The sequence below is a fragment of the Lepidothrix coronata genome, unplaced genomic scaffold (genome assembly GCF_001604755.1).
Source record: "Lepidothrix coronata isolate B3197 unplaced genomic scaffold, Lepidothrix_coronata-1.0 Scaffold57, whole genome shotgun sequence".
NCBI lineage: Eukaryota > Metazoa > Chordata > Aves > Passeriformes > Pipridae > Lepidothrix > Lepidothrix coronata.
The window spans coordinates 812,477-834,985 of NW_016690237.1; the positions used below are offsets into that span (position 1 = coordinate 812,477).

General features: G+C 39.1%; 1 protein-coding gene across 8 annotated transcripts in view; it reads right to left on the reverse strand.

The window, feature by feature from the left end:
- Window positions 1-22,509, reverse strand: part of NALCN (sodium leak channel, non-selective) — a 223,564-nt gene that overhangs the window by 131,756 nt on the left and 69,299 nt on the right. For all 8 annotated transcript variants that reach the window (XM_017816712.1, XM_017816709.1, XM_017816710.1 and 5 more), the window contains 3 exons: window positions 21,719-21,861; window positions 21,495-21,599; window positions 18,770-18,856 (listed from right to left, as the gene is read on the reverse strand). In XM_017816712.1, the coding sequence (XP_017672201.1) occupies window positions 18,770-18,856; window positions 21,495-21,599; window positions 21,719-21,861 (335 nt within the window). The remainder of the gene's footprint in view (window positions 1-18,769; window positions 18,857-21,494; window positions 21,600-21,718; window positions 21,862-22,509) is intronic.

Here is a 22,509-nt window from a genome sequence, read left to right on the forward strand (position 1 = left end):
TATCATACACAGCTCTTTCCCCAGGTAGATCTTTACATCAGGCTTGGTTTTAGTTTACTCAGTGGCATTTTCAGCTACAATAAACTTTGCTTAGTTTGCTCTATCACCTCTAGAAGGATGCAGACTTACTGCACCTCAGTGTCCTGACATGAACTGGAAGATCCCGATGCTGTAACATAGCCATACCTTGCCTGACTTCATCAACATCCTCTGCAATAATCTCCATGTGAAGCATGCTCAGCAGCATCCTTGGAAAAGGAATACCTTCTCCCAATGGAATCCTTCTGACTGGGAGCAGTACAGGACCTATCATGGCTCCACAAAGCATACAACAGGCATAAATTCAGTAGAAAAGCAAGACCCACACCAGAAGAAATGGTTCAGCTTATCTTCCAGTGACAGAACATGAGATTGGTCACCCATAACAAACTTGCTCAGTTTTTTGCTTTACTTCTCTACCATGGCTAAGGAAAAAGGAAGAGTCTAAGATCAAATCAGATCTATTGTTAGTGGCTTCTATGCCATGCAGCCTTGGAAAATTTTACTTTGGGCAGGAGATGAAATGGAGCTACTGAGTATGAAAACAGTAAGGCTTCTCTTGCAAACAACCATGAATAGTCAGTGGGAGGCAGTTTCTCAGTAAAAGAGAAATGACTTTGAGGATACAGAAGAAAACTGACATATCCAGGAAGATAGTTCTGAGCCAACAGAATAAAAACTTTATATAGACAAAGATAGTATGAGGAAGGGAATTGGGTATACAGTCAGCTTTCACTAATTAGTGTTCCAGTTCCTCCTCTGAGTTATCTAGGATCCTACAGAAGGAAGTGAAGGGCAGAAACAAAGAAAGAAGCACAGCACTTGTGCTGCCAATTCTGCTATATTAGCAGTGTCTGTAGTAAAACACCTTCTGAAATCAAGCCCACTAGTGCATATATCTGCTTTTCTCAGCTGAACCTTCTGAAATTTTTACGATAGAGAACAGGAACCCTCTAGATACTGGACAATTAATAAAATGTCATCACATATAATATATGCACCAGGTAGAATTAATGGCAAAATAATGCATGGTACTTAAAGTATGATGTTTTAAGCTACTATTCAAAAGATGAGGTGAAGATTGAATGGAAATGACTGATTATGGAAATGAATGATGAAAGTTCCTGAAACACTGCAATTTAAATATGAAACAGAATGTTATGGATCTAGGCCTATTAAAAAAAAAAATCTGTCACAACTAGCAAAGAAAGCATCTGCTTCTCTCCACTAAGTATAACCTTCTGTGCCTCAGTTGGATAAATAATTTTTAAATATTAAAAGTAAATTAAATGCCTGTTCCTGCCCATAGAAACTGGTTACTGCGTATGAGGAAAGAATATGCTAGTGTTTTGCCAACTGTCCTGAGAAAAGGAAGCCCAAGTTACAGCTCTGCACTAAGCTGTGCTGGAAAGATCAAGGCTCTTTCTGTAGATAAAAGGAAAAGCTGGGAAAAGAATCCAACATAGCTGAGTGACAGTTTTACAGTTGTGATTAATTTTTGTCTTTCTCAAGGAATCAAAGAATCACAGAATAGTTAGGGTTGGAAGGGACTTCTGGAGATCATCTAGTCCAACCTCCCATCCAAGACCAGGTCATCTAGAACAGGTGACACAGGACGGTATCTGGGTGGGTTTTGAATGCCTCCAGAGAGGGAGACTCCACGACCTCCCTGGACAGCCTGTTCCAGTGCTCTGCCACCCGCAATGTAAAGAAGTTCTTCCTCACGTTGAGGCAGAACTTGTGTTTTATGTTATGGCCCCTTCCTGCTGGGCATCACTGAAAGGTGGTTCATCTTACAACAGAGTAAAAGAAGTATCTGCTGCATCACACCCTTATACCTACTGATGCAGAATGACTTTCTAGGCTGTTGACCAGCATGGCCTGACAAGGGCTGCAGCCATTGGAGGATATTTTCCTGCTACCACTCAAACTCTACCACAGCATCTACAACATTCACTGTTTGCCATAAATTCTCACATTCTTATTTTAATCATAGAATCACACAATGTTAAGAGGTTGGAATAGATTTTAAAGATCATCTAGTTCCAACCCTCCCTACCATGGGCAGGGATACTTCCTCCTAGACCAGATTGCTAAATGCCTTATCCATCCTGGCTTTGAACACCATAAGGGTTGGGGCATCCACAACCTCCCTGGGTAGCCTGTTGCAGTGTTTAACCACCCTCATAATGAAACATTTCTTACTAATATCTAACCTAAATTTTGCCTCTTTTAATTTGTACCCATTACTTTGTGTAATGGTCATTGTTGTTTGTACCATACAATGTACAGCCTGCTGTACCCTATCCTAATTTTCTGTCGTCTCTACTTGATCTTTTACAATACCTATCATTAACAACCAAGCACGTTTGGTTTCTTTGTTTAAGTATTGCACTGTATCCTTTTTGCCCCTGTGTTATGAAAGAATTTGCAAAAAGCTTTTCACTTGAGGAAAACTCATTCTCTGCTACCATCTGGTACTTTTATTCTGTTAAAAGAATGAAAGTCAAGAAGCAAACACAAAAACTGATGGCCATATGCAGTCTGCTTAACTGCTATCTGCCTGCATGGCTCTGGTTTGGACCTCCTCTGTTAGTTCTCCTTGAAACTACAGCCAAGGATGGCTCCCTCCATTCTATACCACTGTCTAACACCACAGAAGTCTTTGCACCCTTGAACAACTTCACTCCCACCACTATCAAACCTGAGAGCACGGAATGCATGACCTCAGCATCACACCATTATCGTTCTGGTGAGCTGTCAACACTACCCTTAATTTATTTTGGATACTAAGAATCGAAAATACCACAGAGAAATAATTGTGCCTGAAAGATACAGGAGTGCCACAGGGGCCCACACAAGACAAAGGGACAAGCACTATGTAAAGTGGAAATGATTGATCTGTTCTGGACAAGGAAGTATGGAAGGCCATAGTCCATGTCCAATGGCCTCTAGGCCAGGTATCCATCCTCATCTTCTTTAGCTAGAAAAATAAAGAGCATGAGAGTCTATAAAAGGGAATGAACACTCTTATTGTGACAGTTCAGTTTTGTACATTGAAAGCTCTGAGACAAGAACATTAAAGGATTTTTTTTTTTACATGGAAGAATTAAAATAACACGGAAAAAAAAGAGCTCAAACTTCAAAATATCCTGAATATAAAACTAAATCTAGGGCTAGAAATCCAAGTATATCTATGCCAATGAAGGGTTGCAAACATGTGCTATCAGTTCACATCCGTTAAACATGAAGAAAGTTTTGTCCATGTGACACACTGCTAGTTTTCCTCTTTGCTCCTATCAGACCTCAAAGATCCTCTTTTCAAAGGTTCGAGGTAAGGGTAGGAAAGAAATGGAATCTCAGGAAGGGGATGCAAAATGTGAGAGAATCAGCTTGAAGATTTGAATCTACTTTACTGCACTGCAGCCTTCAGCTTGTTAAAATGCATAGGGCAGAGGGAGATGCTTCTGTCTTTAGCTAACACTTTAAAAATTCCAAAAGGATAAAGGATGTAGACTTTGACATGACCGCAAATAATTCTCTGTATAACAGCTGCATTTATGTCAATGAAATCACTCACATGAAAATACGATTCTCAAAACTCTAGGCACCTTCTAGTGATTTCAGTAGGATTTAATAAATGCAAAAACTTTTGAAAATTCAGTATGCATGCCTGCTGAAGCAGGACTTAATCTTGCTTTAAATCTGCACACCAGAAATATATTATTATGGCCTACTGGAGACAGAGGAGGTACAGATTCTGGCATTCAAGATTCACCCCAGAAGCACTGGCACACCTAAAATAGGAAGGCAAACACCCTGCACTCTGATGCAGTCTGTAGAGTGATGGGTACCCCTGGATTCAGATTCTCAGTTGCCCTCTGACAGTGTCCATAGTTTTCCATTGGCTCTGTGCCACTATGATCCTACCATCGGCATCTGCCTGGGGCTTAAAGACATGAAATGAAACAAGACCACATTGATTCTCAAGAGTTAGAGTCAGCATTTAGAGCACCAAGAATATGATAAGAAAAGGCAAAGCCATTCTTATAGATTTTTTTAGCTAGATATATTAATGAATAATTGAAAACAAAGATTTTAATCTGAATATGAAATAGCCACTTAAAAATTTCAGGATTTAGTAAGAGCTGTTTGCCTAAATACCTACTGGCTCACACTCATCCTGATTGCTCTTAGGCATTTCACTGAGGTGCTGTGAAGACCCCACAGTTTGTGTCGCCTCCCCATGACAGTGAAGAAGTACAGACAACACAAAAGGCAATTCATCATCCCCAACTTGTGAATTATCTTCAGGTTCATGACGAGAATAAGTCTCCACTCACTATTGAGAAACCTATAGGGCTAGAGACCCCAAGAGTAACAAAGAGATATTGCAAAGTGATTTGTTTTAAAGAGTTTCAAAAATCTAAAAATAATATCTAAAAAGAACTATCTAATAACCTACATGGTTGTAGTACATGATATTCTTTGCAGTCCTAGTGAAAAGAGACATTTCTTTGCGAAATAATAGAATTATGGAAAATCTTGGAGGGAAAACAACCCACATGAAGACAAAAAAATCCTGCTAGTTTTATTCTAAGACTCTGCAGTCTTCCACTTTGCTCAGATTTGTCATCCAAGTTACAGCTCCAAAGGAAGTCATGCTGCTCCTGCTGCTGCTTTCAACACTTTGATTGCTCTAATTGTGCGAAACACAAAAAAACTACATGACAATTTAAATACCTGTTTTCTGTTTGATAGGATTTGAAACACTGGACATATTTAACCCCAGAAATAAAATTTTCTAAAAGAAACTCAGCTGAACTTCAACTCTAGTGGCATTACTGAATAGTTTCTATAATCCACTGACACTCATGTGCCCCAAAATTTCTAAGTACAAATTACGAGTACAAGCTGTACTGAAGTCTATTGCTAAAAAGAATGCTAGAAAAATGTTCCAGTCTGCCTGTTTATATCAAAGCAAAAAGACTGAGGTAAAAAAAAAAAAAAGGCAAAACACATAACTGAAGCAGTCTTTAAAAAACATTAAAATAACTTCTGTATTTTTATTGTAGGAGATTTTTAGCTTATTAATTTGGTCATGATGTTGTAAGAACTGAATGTGACTGCCTAATGAGTGAACTGTTGTGGTGGGTTGACCCTGCCTGAATACCAGGTTCCCACTGAGCCACTCTATCACTCCCCTCCTCAGCTGGAAGAACTTGGGGAAAAGATGGAAAAAATTTGTTGGTCAAGATTAAAGCAGTTTAATAAAGCAAAAGCAAAGGCAGCATGTGGAAGCACAGGAATACATAAGGTTTATTCTCTACTTCCCATCAGCACGTGAAGTACAGATACTTCCTGGGAAGCAGGGCTTCAGCATGCACAGCAGTTGCTCTAGAAGACATGTTGTAATAACAAATGTGTGTGTCCTCCCTCTTAGCTTTTATATCTGAGCAGACATCATATGATATGAATGAAATGAAAATGATATGAAATATCCCTTTGGTCATCTGGGGTCAGCTGTCCTGACTGTGTCCCCTCTCAAGACCTGCCCACACTCAGCCTACTGGCAAGGGGGGAATGTTGGGGAGACAGTGCTGATGCTTTGTGAGCACTGCTCAACAATAGCTCAACTAGCGTGTTACCAATACCCTCTTAAAAAAGCACAGCACTACAAGGACTGCTATGGGGAAAATTACCTCCATCTCAGCCAGTCCCAACACAACTGTACAGGACTGTACAAAAGAAGGTCAAGACTTATAAAAATTCCTTATGTAAAATGTATTACTTGTGGAGCAGGTTTTCTGTGGATGCATTTGAAAATCAGGGGCTACACAAGAGGTTCTATTTTCAGCTTGTCAAAAACCAAGGAGAATTTCAGAGATTTTGACTAACTGTGTCAGCCAATGCTTCTGGCTGGATGGCCAAGCCCAGAGAGTGGTGCTGAATGGAGTTACATCCAGCTGTTGTCTGGTCACAAGTGGTGCTCCCCGGGGCTCAGTACTGGGGTCAGTTCTGTTTAATATCTTTATCAATGATCTAGACAAGGGGTTTGAGTGCACTCAATCAGTTCACAGAGGACACCAAGCTGTATGGGAATGTTGATCTGCTGGAGGGTAGGAAGGCTCTGCAGAGGGATATGGATAGGATGGATTAATGGGTCGAGGCCAATGGTATGAAGTTCAACAAGTCCTGCCCTTGGGTCACAGCAACCCCATGCAGCGCTGCAGGCTGGGACAGAGTAGCTGTAAAGCTGCCCAGAGGAAAAGGATCTGCTAGTGTTGTTTGCCAGTCACTAACCATGAGCCAGCAGAGTGCCCAGGTGGCCAAGCAGGCCAATGATATCCTGGCTCATATCAGAAATAGTGTGGCCGGCAAGACAGGGCGATGATCATCCCCCCGTACTTGGCACAAGTGACTGGTGAACACCTCAAATCCTGTGTTCAGTTTTGGACCCCTTATGACAAGAAAGACGTTGAGCTACTGAAGGATGAAGTCTTACAAGGAGTGGCTAAGGGTACCAGGATTGTTTAGCCTTGAGAAGAGGAGGCTCAGAGGGGCCTTATCACTCTCTAAAACTATATGAAAGGAGGTTGTAATGAGATGGGGGTTGGCCTCTTCTACCAAGTGACAGGATGAGAAGAAATGGCTTCAAGTTCTGTCAGGGGAGGTTTAGATTAGACATAAGGAAAAAATTCTTCACATAAGGGGTTGTGAGACATTGGAACAGGCTGCCCAGGGGACTGGTAGAATCATCATCCCTGAAAGTGTTCACGAAAACCCGTGGATGTGGCACTGAGGGACATGGTTTACAGGCGAACATGGCAGTGCTGGGTTAATGGTTGGACTTAATGATCTTAGAGATCTTTTCCAACTTTAAGAACTCAATGATTCTATGATATAATTCTGACATACAAAGATTTTTGAAAATCTACTTCCTCAGAGAAATTCAAAATACTTGATCCTAAATTTCCCAAGTTGAAGCCAAGGGCCTGATGTGACCCAGTTTTCTGCTGTGGGAGGCTGTCTTCTAATAAGGACTATTGCCAAGGAAAGCAACTACCCTTTTATAAGCTTAATCATAGTTAAACACCTATCTATTTTGTCTTTTTGATGTGATTCCAATATTTTAAGTCTGCAGGAAAATTACATGATCAAACTGAGGAAGTCATTTTCTATTTGATCAAATGAAAAACAATGAGACCAATGACGTTTCCTTTCTTTTTTGTTTAGTTTCTGTAGTTACATTGCTACAACTCTGGCTAGTAATTAACTTTGTAATGAACAAGAACAGATAGTTCAGCAAGTAAATCGAAAACTATGGAGAAGAAACTATGAACATAAAAGAACTGTGTCTCTAACTCATTGTTACAAATGTGGTTTGGTATAACGGTTATAAAGGAAAAGGCAGGCAGGTAAGAAAGATAGGAAGGAGGGAGAGAGGGAAGGAGGCTGTATGCCTTGCAGAGTGGCAATATGCATGCAGTCCTGAATCCCCTTGAAATTGCTTTTCTGTTAGATGCCTGTATACAATAGCAGAGAAATAGAAGCATAGAAAAAAATACAATAGGAATCTAATAATCATTAAATTAATTATTATTCGTTAATGCCACAATGTTACCTATGGAAAGATTTGAAAGTTATCTTACAAATGACAGCCTTGTCACCAAACACACTAACATCTTTTATAACAATCCTTAGTGATAGTGAAAGTCTATTTCCCTTTCTGATGTTTCCTTGGCACTGGTAGTTCTATTTGGATACACAAGCACAAACAAAAAGCAACCATCTCCCATGGCTGGTTGTTTATAGTCCTCACACGCTCCTGTCTGCCCTCCTCTTGTTACTGATTGCATGTTACAACACCCTGTGATCCTGACTGTAAAGTTTTGTTGTCTCAAATTCTTTGTTTTATTGAATATGAGCACCTGTCTCAAAATTAGAACGAACAATCTTTGCATCGTTTTGCTTTATTTCTGAGTAATCTCAGGAAAATGAGCAAATTAATCTGCAATTGTAATCAATTAAAATGCTGCATTGTTACTTTATGTAACTTGTTCCTACGAGGTGTTCTGGAAGCCAAAACGATAAATGTGTTCAAAAAAAAGGCTAGACAAGTTATTACGTGATAAATCCATCAACAGATACTAAATATAATGACCTAAATTTAACATCCACTTCAGAAAGTCCCCAAATGAATTACTGATGGAGTGCAAGACAGAGAACAAGGGCATAAATGGGTATCCAGGAGCCCAGAGAAGGATGATATATATACACCTATTTCTGGTACTGGCCAATTTTTAAGTCATGGCAAATGCATTGTTTATCTGTTAGTTTTATGAGCACTGCAGAGTTTTCAGTAATCTATGACGTTGCTAGATATCAATCCAAGGAAAGCAATCAAAAGGAAAGTGATGCGTTAAAGTATTATTTTATTGAGATAGCACCCCAAATAGGCTTTAAGCTTATTAAATATTAAATATTGACCAAAATACTGCTCAAAGAAGGCAAAATCTCAAAGTCTAAATAAACACAGACACCTTTATTCATCTGACCATGCATTATTGTTTCAGTTCTATCAAAGTAAAATAAAAGTTGGCCTCCTATAAAATTCCTGCATTTAAATCTTTTGCAACATATTAAAGGCATTCTTTATGCATTAAGTCTCTAGTGAGAGATAAAGTACTTATTTGCAAAGAGTTTGAGTGAATTTTGTTCCTTAGGAACATGGTCCATAAGTCTGAATCTAGGAAAGAGTTAATCAGATTGGAGAATATATATCCTGCCTTTAGGACACATGCAATTAATATGCACTCTTCTGACCTTTCTTGCCCAAGTATACTGTCATTCAATATCCTGTGAAAGATGGAGTTCTTAGGAAAAGGTAGTCAAGACTCTCCATTGCCCTGTATAATTTTAATTAAAATTTGCACTAAGTTTGGTTTTATTAATTCCTCTCTGGGCTCTATAAATATTACTGCTCCAAATATGAAAGGGAACATTATTAAAAGTTCTGTTTCTACAGTTGCATGAGTCTGGGCCTATCCTCTGGAGAAACTCCACTTATTTAGTGTATTGAGTTATTTAGAACTTACTTCCTTAACAAACTATATTGTACATTGGGAAAGGAAATATCCTAGTGGCTAATGGAATGAAGAAGGACTCTCAAGATCTGTGTCTGATTTATTGGCTAAGCACAAATTTCCTGTAGATTTTATAGGTTTCTTGCTGTAGTTCATATTCCTTATTGTGGAAAAATGTATCCCTCTGAGATTTGTCTACTGTGGTGTCTAAACCTACTAACGAACTACTTGAGAGATACTCCAACAAGATAGGGCCTGTGCTATCTAAGCTGGCAAACAGATATATCCAGCTGTCTAAAGTGGGGAGTGATGGAGGAAAGAATAATGTGATAACTGTGGTGTGTAACATAAAACCCTCTCTCACACAAGTTTTGAAAGACACTTAGAACCATAGAATATCTTGAGTTGGAAGGGACCCACAAGGGTCATTGAGTCCAGCTACTTCCAGCTACAACCATTTTACATAGACTAGCTGGATCTGTTGGGTTTTACTAGTTTGGCCTTTGTACAACCATGCTTACTCCCTGAGATCAGGTCAGGGTTTCAGCCTGGCAGGCCTTGCTAGCCTAGGTAGAACATTGCAATGGCACATTAAGCAATGCAGGTCTGGTGTTATATCTGAGCAAACAACAATTCAGACAGAGATACCATATAGGCTCTGTGCAGAGCCTTTGTAACTCGCTTTTTCTCACACAAACATGTGGGTTTTGCACCAGACTGCTCAATTAGGTAAAACAAATAAGGAGGTTAACCACAGCTGATCTGCAAAGAGGATTACAAAGCAGTTTCAGAATCCCACCTAGTGTGTAGTGTGTCTTGGTATGTCTAAACTGCTGGGTAGGTGAGTGACACTGAGCTTGCCAAGGAACCCCCTCTCGTCTCTCCCAAGAGCCCACCTGCCTATCCACTGGGCGCACGGTGTATAGGCAGATCAGAACTAGGATGCATGTACAGATCTGGGATCTGCAAGGGGCTCTTGCATACAGCAGCATAACAGTTAAAAGTAAATAAGACTAAACCACGACAAGTGGGCAAGAAAGATGGCCACTAATATGGTATTTTTGAAGAATTTTAACTTGGTCACCTAACTGAGTTTTCTTTAATTTTTTATAAGTGGCTGGAAGTGGCAACACGAAAAATTAGTGTCACTATGGTTTCTGATTATGTCTTGCAAATCCATCCTCATGTAGGGCAAAGAAGCTTTTATTTTGGTATAATGGTTTCATACTTATTGCATTTTTCTTTTGAGTGTTCCCAAAGGTGCTTTGTGGTCTTTTGTTACTTGTTCTCACTGTTCCCTATGACTGGCATTGATTTAAAATATTGATTTTCTTTTCTTACTGAAAAATAATCTTTGTGTTTTCCATTTCAACATGAACCATTTGGCATGAATGCATGCTGAGGCTTCCACATCGCCATATTATTTTGCTGTTGTTGATATTACTTTAACACACTGTAGTGTGCTAGAACTTTCTGCCTACCGTGAGTTACTCCTACAAGCCCAGCAGGAAGCTTCAGTTCACAAATAAAGAAAAACCGAGCACCAGGTTCCAGGAAAAATCCTTTAAAAAAACTCTTTGAGCATGTATTTATGCTTTTAAAGGCACATCATGTTTTTTAGTTTTCTTTTCCTATTAATTTTAGAGGTTGCTAATGTTTTTATCACTTGTTCCTTAAAGTACACATACTCACTTAAAGCTAAACTGGGGAGATTAGGCTCATATCTTCCGTGAAACTATGGTTGTTATTATTAACACCAAGTAATGACATCTGCAGTTTTCTCAATGGATAGTTTTATAATGAACAGAGAAAATATGGAACTATGGCTCCTGTGGGAAACAATGAGCTAGACAGCAATTCCCTGTTCACATGCAAAAATGTATAGTTTGGGCAAAAAGGAAATGCATAACCGGAGATTCAACGATGTTCAGAAAAAGCTTTGGAATGCTGTGTGTGATGTGTCACCATGAACGGAAGCAGTCACTTACAAACTGTATGTGCACTCATACTCTGATAGTAAAATCTTCAACTGATTAAAAATACTATATTCACTTTTAATCATATGTGCTCCACATAGGGAAGAAACAGAAGGTCACAAAGCTATGACCTGAGCAAGCAATGACATTATTATGAGTATAGTGCTTTTGAACATATGATTAATGTCAGAAATTTAAGCATATCTTTTTGCATAAAAAAAAAGTCCTTCATGCTATGTACTATTATCTCAGTTTGTTAGAGAATTCTGTATAATGGCAAAACTCTAGAGAAACTTGAAGGTGAGACAAAAAGATGAAAAGCAATATCAAAAGACATAAAACATATGGAGGGTGGAGGAGACATGGCCAGAGAAGCAGGAATTGAGTGTTTTAGCAGGATATATTGAATGAGAAAGAGAGAAATGAGACAAAACAGTACTTAGGGATTTTCACTGCAGGAGTAACAGAAAAGAGCATAAGTGGGTTTTCTCTTTCATGGAAAGTAATTATTGGTGAACAAGAAAAGTGTGGTAGTCTATTTATTTACTAATTTGCCCTTTAGTGTAACTTTGGAATCAAAAGCAGAAGGTGAGCTTACTCAATCCTGTTCTCTTCTTGCCTACAGTGGCCTTCATTAAATTATATGCATATGTATTTTTTTTCCAATTAACTGAGATCCTCTCTTACAGTGAAAGAAACATCTTTTCTTTCAGTTGGCTAAAATTAAGTTTTGATTTGAATAAGTTTATTATTTGAGCATATTACATGAATTTATTATTAAATTAATTAGATTAATTGATTCCAAATCCTAAATTTCTGAGGCTGCAGTTAAAAAAAATTAAAAATTATGTCTTTTTTTTCTATGCCCTGTTCTCATTTAAAAAGCCTAGGAACTGCATTGGTTAACAGAAGCTTGGATAAATCAGTGGTGCACTTGGCACCGAAAAGTACTGAAAAACAACCAGAGTATGAAAAGTGTAATGTAAAAGCAAACGGTTAGTTTCGGTGAGGTAAAAGCAGTGAAAAAAATGAGGAGAAATGGAAGGCTCTGCAGAAAAATTAAACATGTTGGTGACAGAAGAACCTGCACAATATAGTCCAGCCCCATCCAATCTTGCTATCCTCAGTTGAATATAGGAAGATCGTAAATATTGGCCATTATGAAAAGAAAAAATAAAGAGATTCCCATTAATTTCTACTTGCACATAGCGTATGGGAAGAAAGGGTGAAAGGGAATGGAGTAAAGGGGCAGAAACTCCAACATCTGGCTAACTCTAGCAGCTTTAGCCACAGTAGCAGTTGCAACTGAAGAGGCAGTGAGTTTCCTCCTGGGACATCTCAGTTCTCTGTCTCATCTAATAATGTAAACTGGCATCCACTTCAGTTTATGTTATTAAAAGAAGTTATGAATTCAGACAGCAGAAATGATTGAAGTTCATTTAACTGGAGGAAGGAGAGGACAGGGCAAATAAAGTGTAAATGTGAGTGGTGAGAACCACTATCTTTTTCTGTTATGAAATAAAAAGCTAATCTCATAAAACTGGAGAATCAAACATATTTTGCCCATATACCTTTTTTGCAGACTTTAATTCACTATTTTTTACTGAAAGGGACCTGAAAAACAGTAAGTCTCCCAACTATCTTGGAGCCCCTCTGTTGAACTTGCGTCAGCTTGTCAGTACTTATATTGTACCGGGGGGCTAAAACTAGACATGGTGTCTGGATTCAGGCTTACTAGTGATGAGCAACAGGAGATAATTCCTTCCACACAATGGCCCAGGATCCTGCTGACTGCCTCTGGTGTCAGGGAAGGCCGCTGGCTCCTGTTCAGCATGCTTTCTACAAAGACTCCCAGGGCCTTTCCAGCAAAGCCCAGACCCATCTTGTGTTGCCACAGTGGGTTCCTCCTGAAGTACAGCCTGTCCTCAGTGAATTTAACCTAACGTCCCTGCTGGTCTTTACCCTAGGCCTGCCTACTTCTGCCTAAATAGCAGCTCTGCCCTTAATTGTTTACTTCTCAATCTGGCAGCACCTACAAAGATGCTGCACATGCCGTCACAGACATTAATCTACCATTTTAAGAGGTAAATTTGTGAAGAATTCTTAAATTTTAAATAGCTTTGAGGTTTCTCATTTGATACATGCAAAGTAAAGAGCAACCAGAGGTCAGGGAATGTTTTCCTATCCCATTTCAAGTAGACTTTACCAAGTATATCCAGAGAATCCCCTCATTCTCACAGAGAACACAGGTTTGCATTACTACCAAGCTGGGAGGAGAGAAAATGAGACTATCAGACCCTGCCCTTCAGTGCTTCTGATTCACCATCACACAGAAAATGGAACCATGAAACATTTGGGACAGAGACAGACAGGCTACTGCATGGATAAGAGTCTGAACATAGTTCTGTACTTATTGCGAGCTCCAGGAAAAAAGAAAGTTATGCATTAATTTTTCATGTGAAATTATTACACTAATATACATACATGGCAAAGGTAGTACTATGTCCTCATAAAATCAAAGAATCACAGAACTGTTAGGGTTAGAAGGGACCTCTGGAGATCCTCTAGTCCAACATCCCCTGTCAAGTCAGAGTCACCTGGAGCAGGAGACAGTAACATATTCAGGTGTGTTTGCAGTGTCTCCAGAGAGGGAGACCTCACTGGGCAGCCTATAAAAAATGTGTTTTGCAAGTTACCTGTGTAGTCTGTGACTTTAGCTCTCAGTCAGGAACATCACATAACTTGTATTAGTGGTCCTGTGGAGCTAAATTTTGAATTGGTTGCAAAGGCTTTTAAGAGGGAAGAGGATGAGCCTGCTGGGGACGCAACACACACTTTAAACAACTACTCAAAAACATTTACTGTCAGAATCAGATGTAGGGCAGAACTCTGAGGCCATATCCTCCAGCAGTCCAATGCAGCCATTGAGACTTTGCAACATCAACGCGTTTAGGAAAGGCTTGAGGCTTTATTAAACAACAAAAAAAAATACATTCTCTGCTGAATTCAGTGTTATGCTTGTTCATCTTCAGTTTTCCATGGATTGCACAGGTGCCTACTGTGACAGCATTACACTTTTTTTGTAGCTCATCAGGATACATATTCTAAAAAAACTGGAGAATTAAAGGACATCAGCATTATCTGAGTTCTTGCACTCACCCAAACACGTTAATAATGTGTACTTACTGCCAGAGTTAGATTTCAAAGCTAATATCCTGTCAAAATAAGTGGCAGTTTACAACTCTCATAGCCATCTCTTTTGTATTGCAGATAGTCTTTTCATATGTTGCCTGGAAGATAAGAAGAGGTCTCAAATTTTTTTAGAATTCAGCTTTTAATCAGCAATTGTTTTCTTCCCAAATAAAATCAGGGTCAGTCCCTAAGACACTGAAGTGTCTATTTGTAGGAACTCCTAACAAAGAGAAACAGAGCATTGTCCATGGCATAGCTAATCACCTTATATACACAACTCAAGACCAGCAGTGGCATTTGCAAGTTCTCATTTACAATTTCTCTTAGAAATTGTACATTCTCATTTCCTCTCATTAAGCAAGAAATGCTTGTTTTCTAGTCAGTAATTGCACCAACATTTTTAAGTGAAAATCAGTTGTATAACTGCAGGCAAGCAGTTACTCAGGCCAGTTACTGAAGTGGGAGAGGAAATGGTGATGGCAGTCAGCCACAGCCTCTACATATAGCTGTAGGTATTGTACTTCAGAGGTAGAAGGCTCCCTACATAATGTCCTTTGTCAACACACTGGAGATATATTTACATTGGGAGTTTGTCCGGTTCTGTTTTTTTTCCCAAATACTAGTCCCTCAGTAAGCCACAACACCTCTCTAAATGTTGGCTTCTTCTGGTCAGGAGCCCACATGAATGGAAGAAGGCATGTTGAAAGAACATACTAGGTACAGTCTACACCCACTCTGTCTGAAGTGAAGTGTGGAACAGTTTTGCTCCATGCACCAAAACCAGTCGTCCAATACTGTCCCCAACAGTCCTATATCTCCCCCATGCATCACACAACCCATGTACACAGGGTTCAAGTCTTGATGCACCCAAAATCACTACCCCACTAGCCCATTGCTTCCGGTCCCAGCAGTTAAAGAGGATATTAACACTTTTGCAATGAACCAAGGAGCTGGAAGTTAGTTTATATATTCCAGTGTCTAACTGAAGAGCGTAGCACAGAACAGTCCCTGGCAAAGTCTCTGGTTCATGTCAGGGGAGAATCACAGCATGAACTGCAGGAAATGCACAGATGTTCTTAGTGCCATCATCAACTTGTAGATGCAGGGTCAAGTCTTTAATCTCAAATGTGTGAAATACTACCTCCAGTCAACTTGACAAACATTTTTCCAGCAGAATTTAGCCTTCAAACTGACAACTCTAGCAGCACAAGTCTTTAAAACCAGGTAGTAGGTAGGGCCTGTTGCTTCTGTTTAAATATTTGCTGAGCTGTTGTTCTTTAAATTGTTGCTACAGGCATTTAGTTTCTCTCCACAGCATTATCAGTTGTTATTAATATTTGTTTCTTCTTGCTTGAATGGTCCACTGTCACAGGGATGCAGCAGCTCTGGTGATGTCACAGCAGACATGGAAGCTCCTCACAGCCATGGGCAAAAGGACATCTGCATCCTTTCAGCCTGCAGAGATGTGGACTGGGCCCTACATGAGCTCCTGGAACACTTAATAGTGATGCAGTGGCTAAAACACTGATGGTGGCCCATGTCACTGCGGGGTAGGTGGGAGGGTTGGCCTAGGAGTCATGTCTTCTGGCTGTCACAGAGATATGGGATGGAAAACCCTGGAAGAAGGCTGGGAGAGCCCCAGGTTGGGGGGGCAGGAGAGGCCTGAGGTGATGGAAAGTGACTGCTTTGCTTATTGTTTCTCACCTCTTATTTCTGCACTACCCTTTATCTCCACACCCCATTAAGGCTCTACAGGCAAATGGAAGTTACCCACATTCAGAGACAAAAGTATGTCTGCCTCCTGCACCTTCTCCATACTCCATCATGGGCCTATATAGGCAGATGGAAGCTCAGCACAAAGGGATGTCCACACCCCTCTTCATGTCCCCCCCCATTACTTCTCTACAGGCAGATGGAAGCCCATCACAGTCATGGGCAAAGGCACCACCGTTACACCAACCATATCTGTACACTACCATCCACCAACTCTGTACCCCATTGTGTTCCTACAAGCAGCTGGAACCCACTCTACTCATGGCCATGGAGAATCGCACCTCCACACCACCTACGACCTCCACACCGCTGCACCATTTATCCTACAGGTAGTTGGAAGCTCCACACAGCCATGGATGACAGTAACCTCTCAACTATGCTCCATTTCTGTACCCCTTCACAGCCACACTGGTAACTAAAGAATCCCCACAGCTGTGAACAGAGTAACCTTTTCATCACCCACCTGAATACATAGAATTCTTCAAAATAAAGGTTCCAATTCATGAACCCATTGTCTGGGTCTTTCAAATTTGTTTGTGTTTGGTTTGGTTTGGGGTTTTTTGTAACCTTTTTGGGTGGATCATTGCTGTCCTTGTTTCCTTTTATTTATACATCTTTAAATGTGTGTATGTGATATGCAGGCATATATAAATATACATATATAAAGAGTACCTATGAATAAACCTGAGAGCTGCACAGAGGAACCTGGATGATTGCAAGCCACCAGGGCTGGGTACTTGGAGCTGCCTGCACAGGCCAGCAGACAAACCACCTCACACTCCCAGACTGCTCCCACTAAAGTTCTGGCCCCTTTCTTGTGTCAGGAAAAACATTTATGCAGCTGGAGTGAGTCTGATCAATAACAAATCCTTTCCCCCTGCCAACCTTGATTCCATGCCCTGAACAACTGAATAAACATTGTGCCAGTTCAGACAGGTAGTAAGGGGGAAGTATAGCAATGAGGAAGGAAAAGACTATCTACTTTCTGCAATTCTCTCATTATGATCTGATGCAGAATAAAAAAACATCCATTTCTCAGAACATTTTAAAATCATTAGACCAACCTAATATGTGTAGACTAGCAGTTAAAAAAACACAAAAAGTCCTACAGCACACAGAATATTTACATTTATGAATGCAGAAGTATCTAACGCATAGAAGTTCCAAATTATACAAATCAAGTCTTAATGCTCATATTTCTAGTATCTAAAAGTTAGAGTGTGTAAACATGAACAGCAATCCCCTTTATTGCCTCCATGATGACAAGACAAACATCAATATAGCTTATTTGTCAATAGAGAGTAATGCCATGAAGTATAAATTTCCTAATGGAAATTAGGACATGGGTTTCATATAGTTTATGGACTATTGGACTAACGGACTCCTAATGGACTTCATATAGTCTAATGTCAGAACAAGCACTAAAGCACTGTTTTAGAGCCTCCTCTACATCACAAGGAAATGAAGAATGAGAAGAAAACTGCTAGCTGAGTTGCAATTATAAAAAGTTGAAATACCCACTGATGCATGATGCTTATGTCCATTGCAACACAATTTACTGTGTGTTCACATGATTCCTAAAAGCAGCAAAAATGAAATACTATGGACAAAGGCAGTCCAGGTAACTCAGATGGCATCTAAACTTTCATACGGATTTTTTTTCACTGTGAGTTCAGCTACATTTTATCCACATACATAAAACTGTTACTTGAAAACACCACAAATGATGTTCCTGTTGCTGTCAAAATCAAGAATGAAATTTGGGAAGAGGAATTATCCATTAAGACATATGCTGTAATCAAATATATGGCAGTGGTTTGGCCAAGCAAAGATATTTGAGAACGAACAGCTTTTACAGAGGACTGAAGTGCCTTGCCAGCTTAGAGTTCAGCAATGTACATGCTGCCAACAAGTGTGTATATTTTAGTTGACACATTAAACCAAACATAACCAAATCTGCCAGAAAATACCATGCTATCAGATTGCTGTAGTAGATTTGGCTTTCTACTCTGAAGCTAGTTTGCTTATCCTGAAATGATATTATTTAACTTGCAAATAAAAATTTGAGCTGCTGTACAGTGTTCTGTACTAAAAATGGATTTATAAAAAAATTACTTAGTCTTGATTTATTTAAACAATGAGGATAGAGTTTTACAAACTCACTTATATCCAAGTAAGAATATTAAATCTGGAAGTTTCAGACACTGTATGGTTTAATACCTACATACATCTTCCCCCTTATTCTGTAAGCCTATTTTCACAATTAAACAAGAGAAATTAGGTACTTCTGTGTTTATTATGATTAGTCATGCTTCTTGGCATGTGTCATTGCATTTTGCATTTAATAAACAAGCATTTCTGTTGTGAATACCCTAGGAATGGAAACCATTTGTATATAAATTCTGAGATATAAAAGGTGATTAATTATTTTATTTTATATTTGAAAATCTTAAATCTCTCTCATGAGCACACAAAACAGACCCTTTGTAAAGAATGGATTTTTCTAATCTTCTCCCTTTGGGTGTGGTAGATCTCTTTTTGTTGATCTGTGATTTTCAAGAATGAGTCTACACTGCAGAAAGCAATGAATTAAAAAAAAATATGACTAAAACTACTGTTGCTATTTCTCACTGCAGTCTCTGTATGGCAACATTTGAGTGGTGCTGGTTACACATATTGATTTATTAAAAAGCAATGTCATACCTGTAGACATGCAGGAGCTCTGCCTTGTGGTTTATTCACATCAACAGCCACAAGCTGCCAACCTCCAGCAGCATCTTCATGAAACATCTTGAAAGGGAAGACTGTTGTCAGAAATGTTTTACGTGCCAATAAATACATGTGAAATCTAATACATTCACCTTAAGGATAACCATATGTTTTGATGATAGCTAGTTTAAAATAAGAGAGAAATGGTTCTCACTGCTACAGAAAAAAAAGTAACATGCTTTTTCCAACATTAATAGAGTCTGAATTTTACTGAGATAACATCAAACACAATGTGTCCCTATTAGTCCTAATGTAGAAACTGATTCAATTAATCTCTGATCAGTATCATTAGATAGTGGTACCTGTTCAGAATAAATTCCTTACAATGGTAAGCTTATCCCTGAGGAAACACAAACACATTGTGACCACACAAATAAGTTTCATGGTGTATTTGGCAACAGCAGCCAACCTTGTCTTTTTTACTGGAAAAATTATTTTACTCCAAGGACCACTTTTGTTGCACTGATGCATATCAAGAGTAGCTGTACAGTCCTTCTGTATTGTTTCCCAGAGCTTATAATTCCTGTAAGTAGCTGAATATTTCCAGGTTCTAATGATGTCAATGGAAAAGGCCCTCTTGACCACAGCGGTATTCACATTTTACCAATAACCTCTGGAAGCATAGGTGTAGGTATTCTGACTTTTTTTTTTTCTCAGAAACTAGGACACAAAAAGATGCAAATTGCTGGACATAAGGAACAGTCAGAACCATGTCTGAAAGTGATTAACACTGTCCTTTAAAATGTCCTTGAAAGAAAATGAATGGCTCTAGCATTTTTAATTGCCACCTGCTTATACTATATAATAAAGTGTGGCAAAGTCCTCATCTCACTCCCACCTTTTCCTTGACACTCAACACTCAAACAAGTCACTTCAAGAACACAGTCACAGGAACATGGTTGAAACTTAAAAGTCATCCTGAAAGAAGTGCTCATTAGAGTGGGGACAGTGTCACAAAAATATGGTTGTAATGCTTCTGAGTCCTTATTTAGCGTCTCTGCAATAGGAAGAGTTGCCAGTTAAGATCAGCTCCTAGTTACTCCTCTTTGTACCATGCTTTAATGTGCAGTGCTTTACAAGAACGTCCTTTTATCTTTTCCCGAGACCCCTTCCTAGACTTTGACTCCTGGACACTCATTTTCTTTCCTACAGGAATAAGTTTGGGGAACAGCTCAATTATTTATGAAGTGGGCAAATGAAGTAAGATATTGTTGCATTTTCTCAACGTTATTTCATGTACAAAACAAGCAAGGGTTTTAACTTTCTTCTGGTGTTTTGAATAAGAAATCCTGCAAGAAATTTTCTGCCATTCTTAAAACAGAAAAAGATAAATTGTTTTTGCAATTTGGTGAGCTGGGCTCCCTTTATGTGCCATTACATCAGTGATTCAAGGAACAAAGCAACCATTTCCCTGTCTGCAGCAGGGTATTTGAAATTCCTTAATGTTAGCTGCTACTTGTGTTTCCCTACATTGATCTCTCAGTTCCAGCTTCTAGTTCAGAGTATGTTGGTTAAGCCTATATGGGTCAGGAATTTGTCCTATCAGAGAGGAAATGAACAAAGTTCCCCAGTCTAAGCAGGTGTCCTGTAGAAAAGTCCTTTTTTCAGATTTTAAATTGATATCACAAAGTCTGCTTTGACAAAGACATATATAGATTAGAAATTATTGCCATGAAGTCTATTTGAGGCAAAAAATGTAGCAGCAGGCAGAAAAGAACTAGATTTACATATGGATTACTGATATAACCAAAGGAATATCAGAAAATATTTAATAAATAATTTTGAAAATTTAAATCCTCTGGTTTAGGAAAATAAATAATCTCTACCTACACAGTTAGAAAAAATTCCCTCATGGGCATGTTTCTCACATCTGTCCTCCTAAGAGCTTTTTGCAGGCAGCTTTTTTGCACTGGTTCCTCTTAGAGATGGCAAGCTGCACTAGCCTGGAAAAGCCTTGTCTTTTGTACATCCAAAACACATAATCTGACTGTTAAAATAATGAGTGAGAGAATTTAAATCTCAGCCCATTAGCTCTCATTTTTCATACTGGGTCTTTCCCACTATGCAGCCCACATGTAGCACCCTTCCTATCATGGCTTCTTCTTACTCATTATCTCTATACAGGGTCTCACTTTCTGTGACTTCCCCAACTATTAGCATGGCTCTTTCATTGTCCCAACACCTCATTTCCTCCTTGGTCTCAACACACTCTTCTCAGTTCCAGGACCAACTTCTGCAAACGCTTCAGCTACCCTCTGACCTCTCTTCTTCCAGCTACGACTTTGCAATTTCAGATCTTATTCCTTAGAAAGTGATATGCAACAGCAACCGAATTTCAAACCCACCAATGATGATAAAAAACCATTATCCTACTCTATTAAAAGAAAATACAAACACAGCTATTGCATACCTAGCCATGTAGGGAACCACATTACAGTCTTCTCTATAATTCTTTTTTAAAAAAGACTAGTTGGATAATGCAATTTACATGGATATGGATAATAGAATTAAATTTTATATGAAAGTTCATATATTAACTTTAGGTAGTAACATGCAAAGTCAAATATGTCATATGTAACAGTAATTTTCTGCTTATTATTAATTCATAAACTAAACCAAATCAAATCCCCAGAGAATCTCAGCATCTCAAGTGCTTCACCTGGGTTGTAGCAGTTGAAGTAGTACTGCTCCTGGACCCCCACATCTGCTGGAACTGCACTCTAATTTCTGCAAACGTTTCAATGATGACTGCAATGAAAACATTCTGAAAAACAGAACAAGAAAGAATGGCTGACATAAAGCTCAGCAAGCAGAAAAGAGAAGAAATTAATTCTAATATGATCTACATTTCAAACTGTTTTAAAAAGACATATTTTTAAGTACCTTGACAAGCCAGGCCAGAAAGAAAATTAAGGTGATGAAATAGAAATATGAACGCCATCGGGGAAAGCTGTCGATTGCTCGGTACATGAGGAACACCCAGCCTTCCTGAGAAGCAGCTTCATAAACAGTAAATATGCTTGTGCCTGTCAGAGGGAAAAAATAAAAAGTTTGGCATTAAGCCTCCCTGAAAGTTTTCAGTATCAGCAAACAATAAACTTTTAACCATTCTATTTTCCTTTTTTTCTAAAGGGTGTCAGCTTTCCTCTCCTCATTCAAAGAGAAGTTTTTCTTCTGCATTTCCACATTTCTTCCTTTTGCAACTGAATATGAATTGGTTTTGTAATAGACCAGACTGACTCCCTTCTCTTACTGGACCCACATGCATAATCTCTCAGATGGATTCACTGGCAGTATGCAAATGTCTCCAAAGGGAGAATTTGTCCCATCATGTGACTTCAGCAGCTTGTCTGAGAAAAGGCAGATTTAATTAAAACTCTCAGGATCAACATTCAGTAGGTGAAAGAAATCACTACTAATATCAGCAACACTGAGTAAGCATCAATATACCAAGAGGATGCCTGATGCTAGCAAGCACAGTTAAGCACCTACAAGCAAGCTACTGAACAGTTTTGAAATTCATGCGGGTAGCTTTATTAACATACATGTGTTGCCTTAAAAAAGCATTTTTAGGTTGAACTTCCTATATCACTCTGTGGAGGGGGAGAAAAGACAAAAGGAAAGTTATGAGAGGCTTATGTGTGCAGAAACTAGTGGTGTTCCCCAGGGATCAG